General features: G+C 44.6%; 1 protein-coding gene and 1 pseudogene across 1 annotated transcript in view; one reads left to right on the forward strand and one right to left on the reverse strand.

The window, feature by feature from the left end:
• Positions 1-209: 209 nt before the first annotated feature.
• The window catches only part of OTULIN (OTU deubiquitinase with linear linkage specificity), a 28,945-nt gene continuing 12,903 nt past the window's right edge, over positions 210-16,251 (reverse strand). Inside the window, exons 2-6 of the mRNA XM_023532943.1 lie at positions 14,459-14,648; positions 10,828-10,971; positions 6,484-6,609; positions 4,341-4,610; positions 210-2,008 (exon numbers count right to left, since the gene is read on the reverse strand). Of these exons, the coding sequence (XP_023388711.1) occupies positions 1,814-2,008; positions 4,341-4,610; positions 6,484-6,609; positions 10,828-10,971; positions 14,459-14,648 (925 nt within the window). The 3' untranslated portion in view covers positions 210-1,813. The remainder of the gene's footprint in view (positions 2,009-4,340; positions 4,611-6,483; positions 6,610-10,827; positions 10,972-14,458; positions 14,649-16,251) is intronic.
• Positions 11,673-11,791, forward strand: LOC111742440 (annotated as a pseudogene).

A 16,251-nucleotide genomic window follows, 5' to 3' on the forward strand; every position in this document is an offset into this window, starting at 1 on the left:
AAAATGCAAAGACAGATGATCATGAGTGTTATCATGAGTATTATTAAATTCGACAGTGGGTATGAATCAACAGTCAGATGGACACGGACCCCTACTGCCTTGCACAACCTAAAGGTTCGAGGTGCACTTTTTAAAATGTTCAAGAATAAATGGTACTTCCTGTTGTAAGTTACAAAAAACTAAAATGAAGCATCAAAGCCAACAAGAAGTCATTATTATTGCTTTAATTTGGCTTCTAGGTACCTCCTATTCCAGATACCATCACATTTCACAGTGAAAAACACAAACCTCTTGGATGCATTCACACACATGTAACATTAAATTTGATTCAATGAATCAGCAGCTACCAAAATGTGGCCAACATTACTGATGAGGTAATGAAGAAAATACTAATGTAACATTCTGCATAGTTTTGTGTGTGCTCTTAGTTTTCCCAACTAAGAATTTTAATTTTTAAGTGAAAGCAAAACTTACATTTTCAAACTGAAAAAAACAGATTAGATAGCTTATAAATTTTATTAAATTGAACCAAATAAAGAGTTTTATTCTGAAATAAAGCTCGGAACTTCAGGGTAACACCACCTCCACAAATGCTGAGCCAATTCGGGTGCTGCTGACACAGTCCTAAAGAGCGATGAAGGATGTCCACAGTCCACGCCCCACGGGGCGAATCAGGCCCCGACGCAGACCGTGGAGGCGATTGCTCACGGCCAGGAACGATGCTTCTCTCAGGCTCCCAACCCAAAGCGAGAGCAGATGCGGCTCAGCCCTACTTCAGCACGCAGTTTTAGTACACGCTTCTGCTTAAACTTACTTGTGACAAACCCTAGGACACACTCTGCTGTCACTCATCCCCTGCCAGCAGATGAGTGCAGGACTCTGGCAATGGAAGGACCCTCAAGAAATAGTGTGAGAAGGGCACAGGAAGACCTGGGTCCGACTCATCCCAGCTCTGAATCACATGAGAGCCATAATTCATTTCGTCTTGGCTCCCAACTCTAAAAAAGCAGGCGGACCTGAGCTCTGATTCTGACCATATAGTGTCAGTCTGCAAAAGTGGGGAATGATGAACAAGCCCTAGAACTTGACTACGAGGTGCGCTCAGCCCGCTGACAGAGCAGCACCTGCACCAAGCGCCAGACCTGGTGTGCCCGTGACCGTGGGCACCTGTCATGTTCTCGAAGAGCAAGGACTTCCAGGTGCCATCACCTCCATCCTGCAGCTCCTTCTCCAGTCTTTAAATAACTCACTTTTGGCCCCAATTCTTAATCTTCTATTAGAAAATCTGTTTAGAATGGCTTTAATGAACATGTAAATCCAAACCTTTGTTTGACTAGACCAACACAGGATGTTACGACTGCGCCATTAACGAACTGCACCCAGCATTATACCTAAGCAGACTGCACAGAAGGCACAACAGTGACCCATTACCACCAAAACAAAAACAATTACTATCTTTAAAAAAAATGAAAACCAGTTTACTATTAGAGAAAGTTTGTTTTGAGATATAAAAAACATATTTCTCTCCAAAATGAGTCTCCTGACACAAAAGTGTTTGTTTTATGGAAAAGATGGCGTTTGTACCTTCCAACAGGTGTGCGCTGAAGGTCCCCACCGAAACATACCGCATCACAGACGAGGAAAAGCTTGGCTAACTCTTATTATTGAAAGCCAGTCTTCAGAGGGCTGTGGGCCTCCCTGGCTCCCAGGACCCCAGAGTCCCCAGAAGTCCCTCCGGACCGGCAGGCCGGGCAAGCCCAGGAGCTGCCTGCACACCTTGGCCGTGCCGCCAGGCTGGCCGGGCGAGCGTCTCTCACAGACTCGTCTCCTCACACACCCTGACGGGGACGTTGTAGTGCCGATCATCCTCGGCGATCAGGGTCACCATCGGCCAGTCCCTGGGTGGGTCTGTGGGGTAGACGGTGATGAACTCTTCAGTGCTGTACTTGGAGAGCCGGTACACCTGGATGGTGTGGCGCACAGCGTAGGCCAGGAGGAACATTTCAACCTGGTGGGGGAGGGGAAACGGGTTTGCGAAGGTGTGGAAGGCAGCCACACCAAGGGCGAAGGGCGAGGCTTTCCACTCACTCCATCCCCTGGGGCCCAGGCAGGGCGCAGCACAGCTCCGCCCAAACCTCCTCCTCCCCATGGGGCCAGCCTTCTCGTCTGGTTGTTATAAACAAGCAGATCATCGAGAACAGATCACAGTCTGAAGAGGGACTTGTATCCAGAATTTATGAAGAGCTCTTATAACTCAGTAATAGAAAAACAAATGACCAGTGTAAAAACTGGGCAAAAGATCTGAAGAGAACAGACACTTCTCCAAAGAAGATATGCAAATGGCCAGTATGCACAGGGAAAGTCATCAGGGGAATGCAAATCAAACCACAGTGAGGTACCACTTCACACCCACTAGAGTGGCTACAACCAAAAAGACACAGTGAGGAGTGACTGCTTAACCAGTACGGAGAATTTCTTTTGGGGTGAGGAAATGTTTTTGAACTTGATACAGGTGGTGGTCACATAACATTATAAAGATACTAAAAGCCGCTAAGCGGTATACTTTAAAATAGTTATTTTTATGTTATGTGATCATCTCCTCAATAAAAAAGAAGTGTTGGTGAGGATGTGGAGAAACAGGGCTCTGAAACATTGCTGGTAGGAATGTCGAATGATACATCTGCTTTAAACGAAGAATTAGCATATGACCCAGCAGCAACTCTACTCCTAGGCATATACCCAAGAGAAGTGAAAACATGTCCACACACAAAATAAGTGTACATGAATGTTTATAGGATTATTCTTAATAGTTGAAAAACGAAAATAACCCAATGCCCATCAACTGATGAATGAATAAAATGGGATATATCTGTACAATGGAACAGTATTTGTCAATAAAAAGAAATGAAGAATTGATACATGCTGCAATGTGACGAGCGCTGAACACATTAGGCTAAGTGAAAGAAGCCAGTCGCAAAAGACCACGTTATATGATTCCCCTGATATGAAATGTCCAGAATAGGCCGATCTATGGCGACAGAAAGCAGATGAGTGGCTGCCTAGGACTGGGGGAAGGGAGGGTATGTCCCAGTGGATGTGAGGTTTCTTTAGGGGTGACAAAATGGTCTAAAATTAGACTGCTGTGATGGCTACGAAACTCTGTAAACATACTAAAAACCATTAACTTAGACATTTTAAAAGTGTACACTTTATGGTATGTAAATTATTTCTCAATAAAGTTGTTATTTAAGAAAACGGGCTCTCCATTACAACGGCCCTTGTGGGGACTCAGAGAGGACTAACTTTAGTCTAATATGCAAACCGTGCTCCACCAGGCTTCTCACTGTGAGGCATCTGCCGCGGCTCAGGAGATGTAAGTAACCTACATTAAAGTCCGGATAATTTTTTAATTATCGTCAATCCTGCCTGACCTGGCAGGACTGTCAGCTCTGCTGTCTCCTAAGCACGACAGTCAGCTGTAGAAGTAGGAGGTACAACTTTAATGCTGCTTTAGTAGTTGGCTATTCCACTAAAAAAAAAAAGACTTAAGTGTCTTAGGGCGACATAATGAACACACCAAAGGTAAACAATGCAAGGTGTGGTGAGTCGACTGCTGGCTCATGGGACAGCACTGCAGTGAGTCTCTGTGTCAAACTGCAAACTCAGCACATCTGTAAACGATCCAAGAGCGGGCTGGGCTCAACTGGGTAAGGTGACTCCATTTCTATTTTTAAAGGCTGCTACCTAATACAGCTATAGCTGCCAATATTAAACAAGACCCTTCGGATGTCTCCTCCCAGGGCTTCTTTTATTCTTAGACTACCAGAGCCAAGGGTGCTGATCCCATCCACCGCCCCGCAGAAGCCAGCCCAGGCTGAGATAACCGTGGTGGTTACAGAACAGGTTCACGAGTCTCTGGCCCTCCCTGCTTGAGAAGGTGGAGCCTAAGGCTCTCCCCTTAAGTCTGGGACGGACCAGTGATCTGCATCTAGCAGAACTATGTAAGGGACGGTGTGTGACTCCCACAGGTAGATCATAAAAGGCATTGTAGGTTCTTCCTCCCTCTCTTAATGAATCACTTTCTGAGAGATGCCAGCTGCCATGTTGTGAGGACATTCAAGCAGCCCTACAGGAAGGCCCACATGGTGAGAAACTACCATCCCCCAGTGATGGACCGAGGCCTCTGCCATGCTGGACATGGATCCTCCAGCCCCGGTCAGGCCCTCCTGGGACCCCGAGCTATGCTGCTCCTAAATTCTTGACCCACAAAAACTGTGAGATAATGTTTGATGGTTAAAGCTGCTGTTTTGGGCTAATGTACTCCCAAAGGTACAACTCACCTGTTCGAGGCCACCAGTGTGTCCCACCTGGTTTAGATGGTTCCTCAGCAGCTGTCTAGGGTCACTCGACGTGTCTCGAGCAAACAGAAGCACAGAGAAAAATGGCACTTCCTTTCCCTTCTCTTTATCATCGTATAGTTCAATGGCTCTGTTTAGCATTAAAAATTTTACAGCTTCATACAGGCTATACTCCTCCTCCTCATTGGTGAACAGTTTATCGCAAGCTACCTGCCTTGCTTCGGCAGTTCTCAGTTCAGCCAAGCCTGCCCACTACAACAAGAAAGGTACATAAGAATTACATTTTTGTTCTAAAAGTCTCTGGTATACGTCAATAATATGAGCATGAAATAATTTTCAAAAGTAGGCGGCCATGGGTCACGTACCAATGATGACCACGTTCAAATTTCCAGCTCAAACAATGGAATCGCTCTTTAGACCGCAGACATTCTTTATTCAGCATTTGTCCCATTCATTTGAGACAGGAATACGATGCACTGGGGCCGTGGGATGGCAATTTTGAATCCCTAACTTCCCAGGCAATGAGATTAAACTATAAACACTTATGGAGACCTAACGTGTGTGTGAGGCCTGTGTGGGAACTGTGAAGGACAGCTGAACTTTGTCCTCCCCGTGAGGGCCTTACAGGAGCAGTCACAACCCACAAACACAAAAGATGGGAAAGGTGGGAAAGGAAGACTGTGGAATCTCCTAAGTGTTAGTTTACTGACCTCTTAAGAACATACATGAGATTCAAATGCATAAGTCCATTAAGGAAATTCTTATTGACTCCTGACTAAAACTAAAACAATGTTAGGTATCCAGCTAATAGGCATACTTCTTCAAGTGAACAAGAAAACCCTATAAATACATGTGCTTTTAAGTTAAAATGAATGAGAATAAGAGATACCAATCTAAAACTAGTCCTTATGAATCACCAGTAACAACAGCTCCTCTCAAAAACCATTCAAATTTTTAATTCAAGAGTAAATTTTAAAGGTAATGACTACACCACAAGACTCTCTAATATTTGGGTTGAAAGCTGGAACATGTCATATTTTCTAGAAGTAGACCAAGCTGCCAGTCAAGAGCGTGGCTGCAGATCCATAGTCAGAACGGAAGGAAGGCCTCGCACCGAGCAGCTGGTGGATTTGTGAGGCACGATGGCGGGGCCTTGGCTTCCTCACCTATGAACAGGGTAGGCCCAGAGCACACCACCTTAGTGGTTGTGACAAGTAACACATAAAACTGTGCACGGCCTGCACACAGAAAGTGTTAGTAATGCTGGCTCAGATCATTAATAATTTTCAAGTTACTGTAAACTGAAATCACTGAAACATTCCCCAAAATAAGGATCTAGCTACAGCAAACACATCTAAAAAAGCAAAAATTGCAATTTCACGAGATTTTTAAAAGAGATCAAAAAGAAATCGTCACTAGTGGCTGAGCTGACAAGCCGCCTCCCACTCACTGCCACAGGGCCAGCACCTTGCCCGCGACCTCCACTGACCCAGGGTCTGGGCAGCCTGGGTCTCCAGCCTCTGCTTCACGGGCAACAACAGACTCCCTCCTCATCCCTTCCCTCCCCTTCCCCCCGTTTCTTCACCACTGATCTTCCTTTGACAGTATACTTTCCAATAAACATTTCCTATGTTTGCAAATACAAACTAGGTTCCAGAAAGTCAGGGACCTCAGTTTATTCATCAACAGGATGTTTACTGCATATCTGTTAGGTGCCAGGCTCAGGTCTAGGCACTGGGTGTAAAGGAGTGAACTGGATCGCCACTCATGAAACCAAAACTCTAAAGGGGCGAGAATCCAGACCGCTGATGATACTGTAAGAACATGGACTGACCTGAAACCTGTCAGAGTGACTCAGCACAAAGACTACATTCGTTACGGGTTTGTTTTCAAGAAAGTTAAACAATTCATTAAACATATCTTCTCTGGGAATGTCTGATGTCGATATTCCTCAATTCTACCAAAGACCTCACTGGGAGAGTTTGTGTTCATTTAAAATCATTTTGCCTAAAAACCAGCCAAGGGCGTGTGGTACCCACTAAATGAGGACTAAGACGCGCTCTGCTGGGGAGTCGGGAGCAAGAGCTTTACGCTTATCAGAGAAAGGAAACTACACGTTCCAAACCTTCTTCCTGAGCAGAGTGAGGGACTCCTTGATTTTATCAACCAGGTCCTCGCTCTTCCCCTCAAATTTCAATCCAAGTTTCCACTGCTTGATCCAGTTGTATTTGCTTATGAGTTTTTCCGGTAACTGGAGTATCAAGAAACAGAGAAAGAAAGTTAACATTCCAAGAAGTCCATCATATGATCCAAGCTGTAAGAAGCCACACGGCCAACAAAACCTACTTGCGTTTCCAGAATTAACTCCTGCAAATCTGTCATGCGGGTTTAGCACGGAGGACCTAAGTCTGGGAGTCAGGAACTCAGAAAGTACCACCCTGAGGAGGACTGAGTGAAATGACGGTCCTGGTTGAGGTACGAGGACACAATCTCCCCTGCCATGCAATGAGCCCAGCCAGGAGCCCTACACAGCACTCTGTGAACGTGCCTTAGAAAACGCCCACACCGTCTTCACGGAAACCACCCCGGCTCGCTGCCAGCCTCCCAACCACTCCCTAATGCCTGATTCTGGAAGGTGCTTTGGGGCAGGTGAGACGGTCCAGGATGCAGTAAAAATCCGGTCCCTTCCTGAGCAGAAAAATGAAACCTGATTTTGGTACTAACACATATACTCAAAGTTTTAACATTCAAAAAAATAATACTGTATCTAGTTTAACTGCTTAATCAACATAGCAGATAAAAAACACAACCGAGAAGAAGAAGAAGGGTGCAGGGAGCTCTGACGACCCAGCGCATCAGAGAAGTGACAGCCGAACCCCCATGCCGCCTGCCTCCTTTTCTGTCTTTCTTCCTGGAACATGTGTTATTTTCCCCCAACAATCAATGGAATCTGGTGTTTGAAAGGCAAGCTGGGACACAACTTGATTGATGACAGCATGAGAACTCAGACTCTCCCAACAGTTTTGGGTGTGTCAGGAGACAATCCATATAATTAGGTTGGGTACAGGCACGTGGCGTCACTGCTATAAAATTCAGAAAGGAAAAGAAAGTTCACGTCCACGTCAAAAGATCATTAAAGAATAATGAATTCCTATCACAGCCTATGTGGAACCTGAGTTTGTGTAACAGTCACAAGTAGTTTTAAATGAGACCACAGGTTCGGTTCTTCTGGAAGCCCCTGAAGACCCTTTCACAAATGGTAATCAGTTTTACCTTCGCAATCTATGACAATCATGTAAAACGAAGGTGGTTTCATCTCTGCAAAAACAAACCACAACAGGGATGCAAATTCCTCTTCAGGCTACCGCAGCGATGACAAGCCACACGTTCTGGCGGGGAGGGGCCATGTTTCCTCATGTTATCGTGATGACAAATGACCATCCACCCAAGAGCCATCCAGATCCACACTTACACTCTCCTGCATTTCGGCAGCATGTGGGCAGTTTGCAAAGAGGTTATCAGGTTTATCCCAGAACCTAAAATGCCCTCAAGTGGCAATGAGCTGAAATCACAAATGGCCCCCAAGAAGTACAAGTGAGCAGAAAGTGCTGGCTCCTCAGAAGTGAGCTGGGAACCAGGGTAAAGGGAAGCCCAGAACCATCTAAGCATCACGTGACACTGCGCAGGTACCGAAAAAGCAGGCACAACACTCAGCTGAAAATTCAGGGCACCCCAGAGATCTCACTACACAGAGGGAACCCTAAATAAAAGTCTGTCTCCTTAGACAGTCCCTCCATGTGCTGGTTCAAACTGTTGCTAGCGTTAATTATCCGGCTCAGGCTATATATCTCTGGGAGAGGTGGATGTCATGAAGCAAGTCCAGAAAATGAGGTGTGAGAAAGAAACTACAAGGAAAGAACACTGGAGTTGGAATTATTTATTGAGAGGAAAAAAATGAATATAACTTTAAACGCTTTTAGGAGTCATAATGTACAGAACACACAGAAACAGGCATTCTTTCCTCCTCTGCATAAAGAGACTAGACTTCTGTTGAATGAGGGAAACATGAGCAAGAAACAAGACTTAAGAATAAGAAATTATAAACAAGAATAATATTTAAGAAAAAAGTAATTAGCTTAACTATAATTTATGACTGAATTACAAAAACAGCCTGTTTTTACTACCAAGTGTCTATAACTCTTGAAATCATCACCATGATTTAAAGGAACAGCAAATAACAAAAACGTGTCATCCCTAAAACTACCTCATAAAATGAGTTACGATATACAACACAGTCTAACCCACTCCAAGCAAATGTCGTCGTAGGTTCCACCCACCCAGAGACTTTCTAAAGCTCAGCAAACTTGGAAACTAAGGACTGTACCCGAAAGACACCACCTCTTGGGACCTGGGCGCTGTTCCAAGTTTGAGCACAACCAGACCAAGCCACCTCCACGGCTGGGGTCAGAGTAGGTGACCTGACTGCAGTCAAACACCAAGACTGAAGCAGGAACAACACACAGGCCCAGGCAGACGACAGGAGGTGAGCGGTGGCTAAACTGTCAGGGGGCAGTGAGGACAAAGCTTCACCTCCCAGGCGGGGAGGGGAGCAAGGCCCAAGTAGCTGAGCAGCAGCAGAAAGCAGGGTCCAGGCTCCCCTTCATTGGCTCAGACTAAGGGGGGTCGTCTCTCGGTCCAGCTCTCCTGTACCCCTTTCGTGTCCTATTCTAGGAGAGAGGGAAGAGGACACAGTGCCGCAGAGAACACCTTCAGATACAGCTAAAGGGAGCATGTCCCTTGGTAACAGAATATGGCTTGTCTGGGCTTACCCAAATTCTTGATGAAATGCACGCTGAGATCAAGGAATGCTTAGCACAGCGAGTGGCCAACGGGCCGTGGGCCGAGGCTAATCCCGACTCTACAGATTCACACAAAATATTAAGGTGTCCCAGGACCTGATGGACCCCAAAATCTGAAGAGGTGGGTTACTAAGAGCCAGCGCAGTTCAGGAGACCCTAATAATGCCGAAATTAGATCCCTCCAACCTGCCTGCTGAGAGCAGCCTCTTGTGTCCCCAGAAGTGGTCAGTGTTCCCAGGCCTTCTAAAAGGCCCATGGACACACAGTAACCAGAAGTGTTTGTGCCACGAACTGGCCAAGGACATGTGACTGTCACTAGGCACTGGGTAGTCATCAGAAGAGGCCCTTGGCATTTCAGATAGATCATGGATCAAAGTAAACTGAGAAAGAGCCATTCTCACGGCTGCTGTGGGTCTGGCCCAAGTGTTTATATGGGCGATCCTACCCCAGCTGAATGCAAAAAATTTATACTGAGTTCTAACAGCAAGCTGGGTTTTACTTAACACGACAGGATGAGCTATTCTGATATGTCAGGAAGAGAGATAGGAAACGGGCACACTGACTTCCATACCACAACTCCTGTAATGTTTTCTGTTTTGTAGCCATAGTTATTTAAGTATCACTTGATCAGCTTGTCTTAAGCATGTGTGTTAACAAATGAATATTAAGATGTTTACTTATTACAGAGTTATACGAGCAGTATCTGGAGATGGGAAGATCCCACCTAGGCACACTGCCCTTCTGCAGGCTGCTCCACACCTCCATCTGCACCTTCTGTTCCACCCTGACACCTTCCAATCACACCGTGCCACCCACTCACTCTCTCGAGGAGGCCCTTGTCAGTGAGAACAGGCATGCAATGGCATCCACAGAGGGCAGGAGGGGTGAGCGGGAGGTGCTTAGAAAAACAGCTTGGTCAAGTGTCATATTGTCAGTTTTCCTTCATCATTCCTGCCCACCGAACTCTTTTGGGATATCCTATCACGCAACCTATCATGTGACCTCATCTGATGTGTGTCAGGGACACATGACACACGTGTCAACATGACTTCCTGGAGTGTCACTACTACACTGCCAATTTAAAACACTGAAGAGGGCCTGGTATAAGACACAGCCCCTGACCCTCACCCCCCCCAGGAAGCACCTCCCAGAGTGACATTCGTCATCTCTCTTCTAGTGCTGCTGCTCCAGCACCTACTTGGCCAACCCTCCTAACACTGCACAGAGGGTGCTAAACTCTTGAACTGCAGCTAGAACTACAGACGTGCGCACTCTCAAAGCCCAGCAGGTCCCGAGTAACAGACGACCTGTTTAATACAGGTGCCAACACTGAAGTCAAACTGCTCTCAAGTGCTTTTTACAAACTCTGGACACCTGCTCTCCACCGCAGCTCAGTTCACATAAATTGTATCATTCTTCTCTTCTGGGAAACACCAACTATTTTTGGTCTCTTTACTATGCAAAATCATCCCGGCCACACAAAAGCCAATAAACCCACATGCTGACGTCATCCTGCAGACGGTACCAGCACAGAGCAGGGCAGAAAAGGGAAGTCTTTCTCACAAAACGACTGGAAGCGCTGTGGACTCAAACCTGCGGCAGCAGCGTACCAGCGTGAGCTCCGGGTCCTGCAGCCAGCGGGGCAGAGCCGCCGGCTGGCTCATGGCCTGGAACAGCGTGGCCCTCAGCGCACAGTAATTATCTCCGCGGACTCGCCTGATGGAGGTGAATTTCTGAGATACTTCTTCATAGCCCTGGGGGAAAGCATCAGAGAATTCAAAATGGTTGTTACTGACTTCAGAGAGAGTTTTGTTTTTGGGGAAAAAATGTGCCCTGATTCCCAAAAGAATGGAAACAAGATTGACTGAGTCCACTGTGTAAGAATTCTAAATCCTTCTCTATGAATCAAAAGAAATTATAAATAAAAAATTTTTAGTTAAAGAAATTAAAAGAAATTAACAAATGTTAGTACTATATGAAATATCAGTATATATAACAGATACAACACACTAGAACATATAAAATACTCCAAGCATTATTAAAACACTAACTACCCCCAATGTTAGAGTTATATGTCCCTTTCTGTTGCAACACACACTTATTGATAACCAATATTCTGAAGGGTACAATCTGTGTTTAAATCGACCCTACACTCTCTAATATAAAGAGATGGAAAAGGAGAGATGTACTAAGTTTGTATCTCCGTATTAAAAAAGAACACACCAAAATCCCAAATTTCCGTGATATAAAAAAAAATGATATAAAAAAAAAATCTACGTGCTAGGAGATATCTGGATAATTCTGTTAGATGTTTTTAAAAAGTGGATTTAATAATTCTTGTTCAGTCTGGAAGTAAAAGGAGGAAATGAAAACGTTCAGTGACACGCTAGTCACTCAGAAGCCACCATCCAAATAGACCCATTTCGAAGCATAGTCCAAAAAAGGACACCTTAATGTCCACAGCCATGCCACCCTGAACGAGCCTGATCCCGTCTGATCTCGGAAGCTAAGCAGGGTCAGAGCTGGTTAGTACTTGGATGGGAGACCACCTAGAAAGACCAGGTGCTGTAGGCATAAAAGTAAATGAATGAATGAATGATTTATTGTAAGCTGACAAGGTCCTTGAAATCTGTGAGGTCAACTAAGGGTTGACTCACATAAAAAAAAAAAAAGGACACCTTAAGATCCTAGTGACCTGGTCCACAGGCAACCAGACGACCTGATTTCAGTGGCTGGACACTGCTCGGGCAGCGGAGTCAACTTCGCTGCTTCCCCACCTCACTCGCCCACATCCTGCCAATCAATTTTGTTTGTCCCACTCTTCCTTGACAGTCACTAGAAACAGTGCTTCCTACCCTGTGCTTATACAGAAGGAGGGTCACTCTCATCACAAGTGGACACCATGCAGACAGTCATCCTGTGTCCAAGTACTTAACCCTCAGTATTAGTTGTTTTCAGGGTTCAAGTCACAAGACGATGTTCTACGTGGATATAAAAGTATTTCTTTATAATTTATAATAAAAACGTGAGTTCCATTTTTATTTAGTGGTCCAACCACTGCGACATATAAGGGTCTGCCAGGCAGACATATGCCGACTGATGTGCATCTCTCCCTTATGGTGGACCCCAAGAACTCTCAGTATTCATAATGGCTGGTTCAACAGCAACTGCACCTTTCCAAATGCATAAATTACTCATGCTATTTCAGAGGTGAATCAAACTTTTGAATTAAATTTGGATTTATACGCACTTCCAAAACAGCCAAAACAAAAATAGACAATTAGACAAATAAGGACTAAAAAAGAACTGAGACCCAAGCTGTCATTAGGTCCTGAGATGCTCTAATTACTGTTGCAGATCCTAATGTGACACTTTTCCAATTGACGTGCCTTTGCCTATTTGGTCACCAAAAAGTCCAACTGTAGGGCAAAATCTTTCCCTTGAACTAAAATCACGGATGAATGATTTTAGCATAAGTTCTAAAATACGGAACTAGGGGCATCGACGATTATGGATTTTTCAGGTGCCATATGTTAGAACAGATCCTTTAGAGAAACTGCGGTCATTAAAAAAAAAAAAAAAAAAAACTGCAAGTCAGTGAAAGCATTTCTAGGGAAAATGAAAACATACCGACATACCTGGGAAACACTGATGGTGTGGTTCTAGACCACCGCGATAAAGCGGCTATCTCAATAAAGCAATAAAGTGAGTCACGTGAACTTTTTGGTTTCCCAGTAAATATAAAAGTTATGTTTACACTATACTCCCCTCTATTAAGTGTGCAATGGCGTTATATCTTTAAAAAACTACATACCTTAATTAAAGAATACTTTATTGCTCAAAAATGCTAATCATCATCTGAGCTTGCTGGGAAAATGGCGCCGACAGACTTCCTGGACACAGGGCCGCCATCAACCTTCATTTGTAAAAAACGCAATAAAGCGAAGTACAATAAAATGAGGTATGCCTGCATAGTTTAGATACCTGGCCTCCCCATCATCTAGTTTGACACAGGCTGGAGGCTGTTAGAAAATCTATAAGTGGCCAATACATATACTCAGCAGAGAGCCTCACAAACCTAAGTGTTCTTAACCTCTGGCGGGAACTGAGTCCCGCTGTTTCGTGACTGAGTCCTCTAAGCAGGACTGAGACACAAAGAGTCTCCAGTCGAGACCTGCAGGGCGCAGAGCTGACAGCTGCTCTCAGAGCATGAAAAGTGGCAGCTACACTCTCAGAACAGGGCGGGCACAGCTGAAAGATGCACAGCATTTTCTATAAAAACAAGCCCTGAGGAGGAGAACAAATGTATTTATCTAAATATTTAAAAAATGTAAAGCCTAAACAATACAGTTCTAAATGAAGAAATATTAGAAAGATTTCTATCAAATATGATAGGGCAATATTTCTAATATACAAAAACTATTCAAATTCATAATGTAAATAATTCCGAGAACAGAAATGAGCAAAGGATGTAAAGCAGAGGTTACAGAGGTGGTGGAAGTGTTAGCTTGAAACTGAAATTACTGTGTCCGTAGTTCAGAAACGGGTGATTAGCAGCAATTTCATACGGTTCGAACTACTAAGGCACACGCTGGACTTGGGATGCATTCCCGGGGAACTGACAGAGTGCTGCTCAGTGGCTGTGCAGTGGAAGTGGGTCAACGGGGCTGACCGGAGCAGTGACTCAGCCCAGTCACAATGGCCAAGTCATGGGTATCTCCAATGTCCCACGGCCTCAAGGACTACCTTAGAGTCACCAATCTATGCAATGGCACTGGGAGGGGGAAGCTCCTGGGATGCCCTAGATGAAGGCAGCAATTCCGGATCACGTTGCACAGGAGTGCAGGAGGGTCCAGGCCCCTAGGACTGCAGGGCATAAAACCAAACCCGGATGGGAACAGCGGAAGACGAGACACCTTTTACCTCACCAGGCCAGAAGGGCATTCCCAAATGAGGACAAAAAAATGGCTGGCCCAACTCTAAATAGCAGTCATTTATGTGTTTTTCAAAGAAATCAAGTTACTAAAAAACTGATGCTGTTTCTATATTAATACTATGACTTAAAAAAAAGTCCCTTATCTTTGGAGTCTGTTCCTCGACTCTAAAATTGAAACACAAATATTTACATAGTATAATAACATGTGTCATAATTAATGTCCAAAAATATAAAAGGACACATTAAATAATTACCTATGATAGGCTATTCGAAAGACTTGAAATACATGCATCTAGGCGTCATACCTTTTTCATACATATTGCTTTTTGCGTATTTCCCCTCCATTCTTTTTTGCAGTAGTCCATGATATCCATTTCAGGAGCTACACTTAATCTGAGTTCTGTTAAAGAATCAAAGCGGGAGAGAGGGAAATAATGAAATGAAGCATAATCGGGATAACGGTGCTGTTTTATGTGGAGGATACTTTCTCTCTCACTTCACTCCCAACAACCCCAGATCCCACCACTGCCTACCACCTGGTCCAGACCACCATCCCCTTGCTCCGAGGTAACCACTGGGTCTCCCAATGGGTCTCCCTTGTCACCACACCCTACTGACCATTCTCCACATGGCAACCAGAGTGACACATGTGTAGCGTAAGTCAGATGGTACTCATCACTCCTGGCTCCGAGGGCGTCCCATCTCCCTTGGAGTGGAACGATGTCCTTACTTCCTACAGGAGCCTCATGCCTTGGCCCCTCACTGCCTCTTCGGCCTCAGCTCCCACCGCTCCCCACACTGACAGCTCCTGCTTCACCTGCAGCCTTCCGTGTACTCCTTCGACACACCTGGCTCTTCACCAGGTAGCTGCTCCCACGCTCCATGCAGAGACTGCTTACCTCTGACACCCCTATGTCATAATGTCACACACACGCCTTCACTCTAGTCCCCTCACGCTGTTTTCCTTTTCTTCTTGATCAACACCTGACATATTCCTTTTTCTACATGCCCTAGGCCCCCACCCTCACCCTCACCCTCACCCTCACCCGCACAGAGTACAACAGGAGCTCCTTGAGGGTGGGGGCTGGTTTTGCTTCCTGACTGTGTCCTCAGCACCTGCAACTGCACTGACACAGGTGTCGGCGAACACTTCTAATCAGTTAAACATGCAACAGTCTGGGCTATGAGAAAATACATCTGGTGATCAGCCATTAGCTTTTTACGTCCATTATACAGAGATAACGTGTCTGTAACAAAAGTGTATTTAACTGTCTTTCTTTATATCCTACCCTTATCCCCAAAGACTACAAAAGCTATTGATAATAAGTCAGAAGTTAATAAAGGTCTTAACATTAGCTGAACCACAGATCTCATTTGACTCTTAAATGCACCCTCCGAAATTAAAAATACAACTTTCAATCAGACCAACAACATAGTAAGAAAATGGCCTTTAGATTTTCTTTGTTTAACATAAGAGGTTTCGGGTTGGATTTTGTGGCATCTGCATATGCACGCACACACGTATTTTTCTATGTGTGTGTTTCAGGAAGAAAGAGAAGTCAATTCTCAGGCATATCTCGACTTCCTTTTTAAATTATTAAAGTAAATGTTAGCAAAGAAATTAGGATATAAACACAGAAGTGCCTTACAATGTATTGATTGCAGAGGAAATTGTATATAAAACGTTATATTCAACTCAATTCAAATATTTATTGAGTGTAATACACACCAAGCAGTGAGCTAGCAACCAGGGCTATGAAAGCAATAAAGGCCCAGTTTCTGTCCTGCATGGGTTTAGAGACTACTGAAGAAGACCAGACAACAGGCATTCACAAGTCAGGGTGTGATGGATGCTGGGACGATTAAGGAGCACAAGAGGAGCCCCTAAGTTCTTCTTGCAGGTTAGGTCGATCAATTTTTTTTAATGCAAAACACTAACAACTGCCTATTTTTAAAAATCTCATGCCGAATCCTTTTATAAAGAAAATAAACTTCCTAAATAAAAGAGGAAATAACACATATATAAATAACATAGACATATTTATGTGTGGCATAAGTCAGGACTGGCTTAAAGGTAAAACAGACCCCCGAACCATAC

The sequence above is a fragment of the Pteropus vampyrus genome, unplaced genomic scaffold, assembly GCF_000151845.1.
Source record: "Pteropus vampyrus isolate Shadow unplaced genomic scaffold, Pvam_2.0 Scaffold94, whole genome shotgun sequence".
Classification (NCBI taxonomy): Eukaryota; Metazoa; Chordata; class Mammalia; order Chiroptera; family Pteropodidae; genus Pteropus; species Pteropus vampyrus.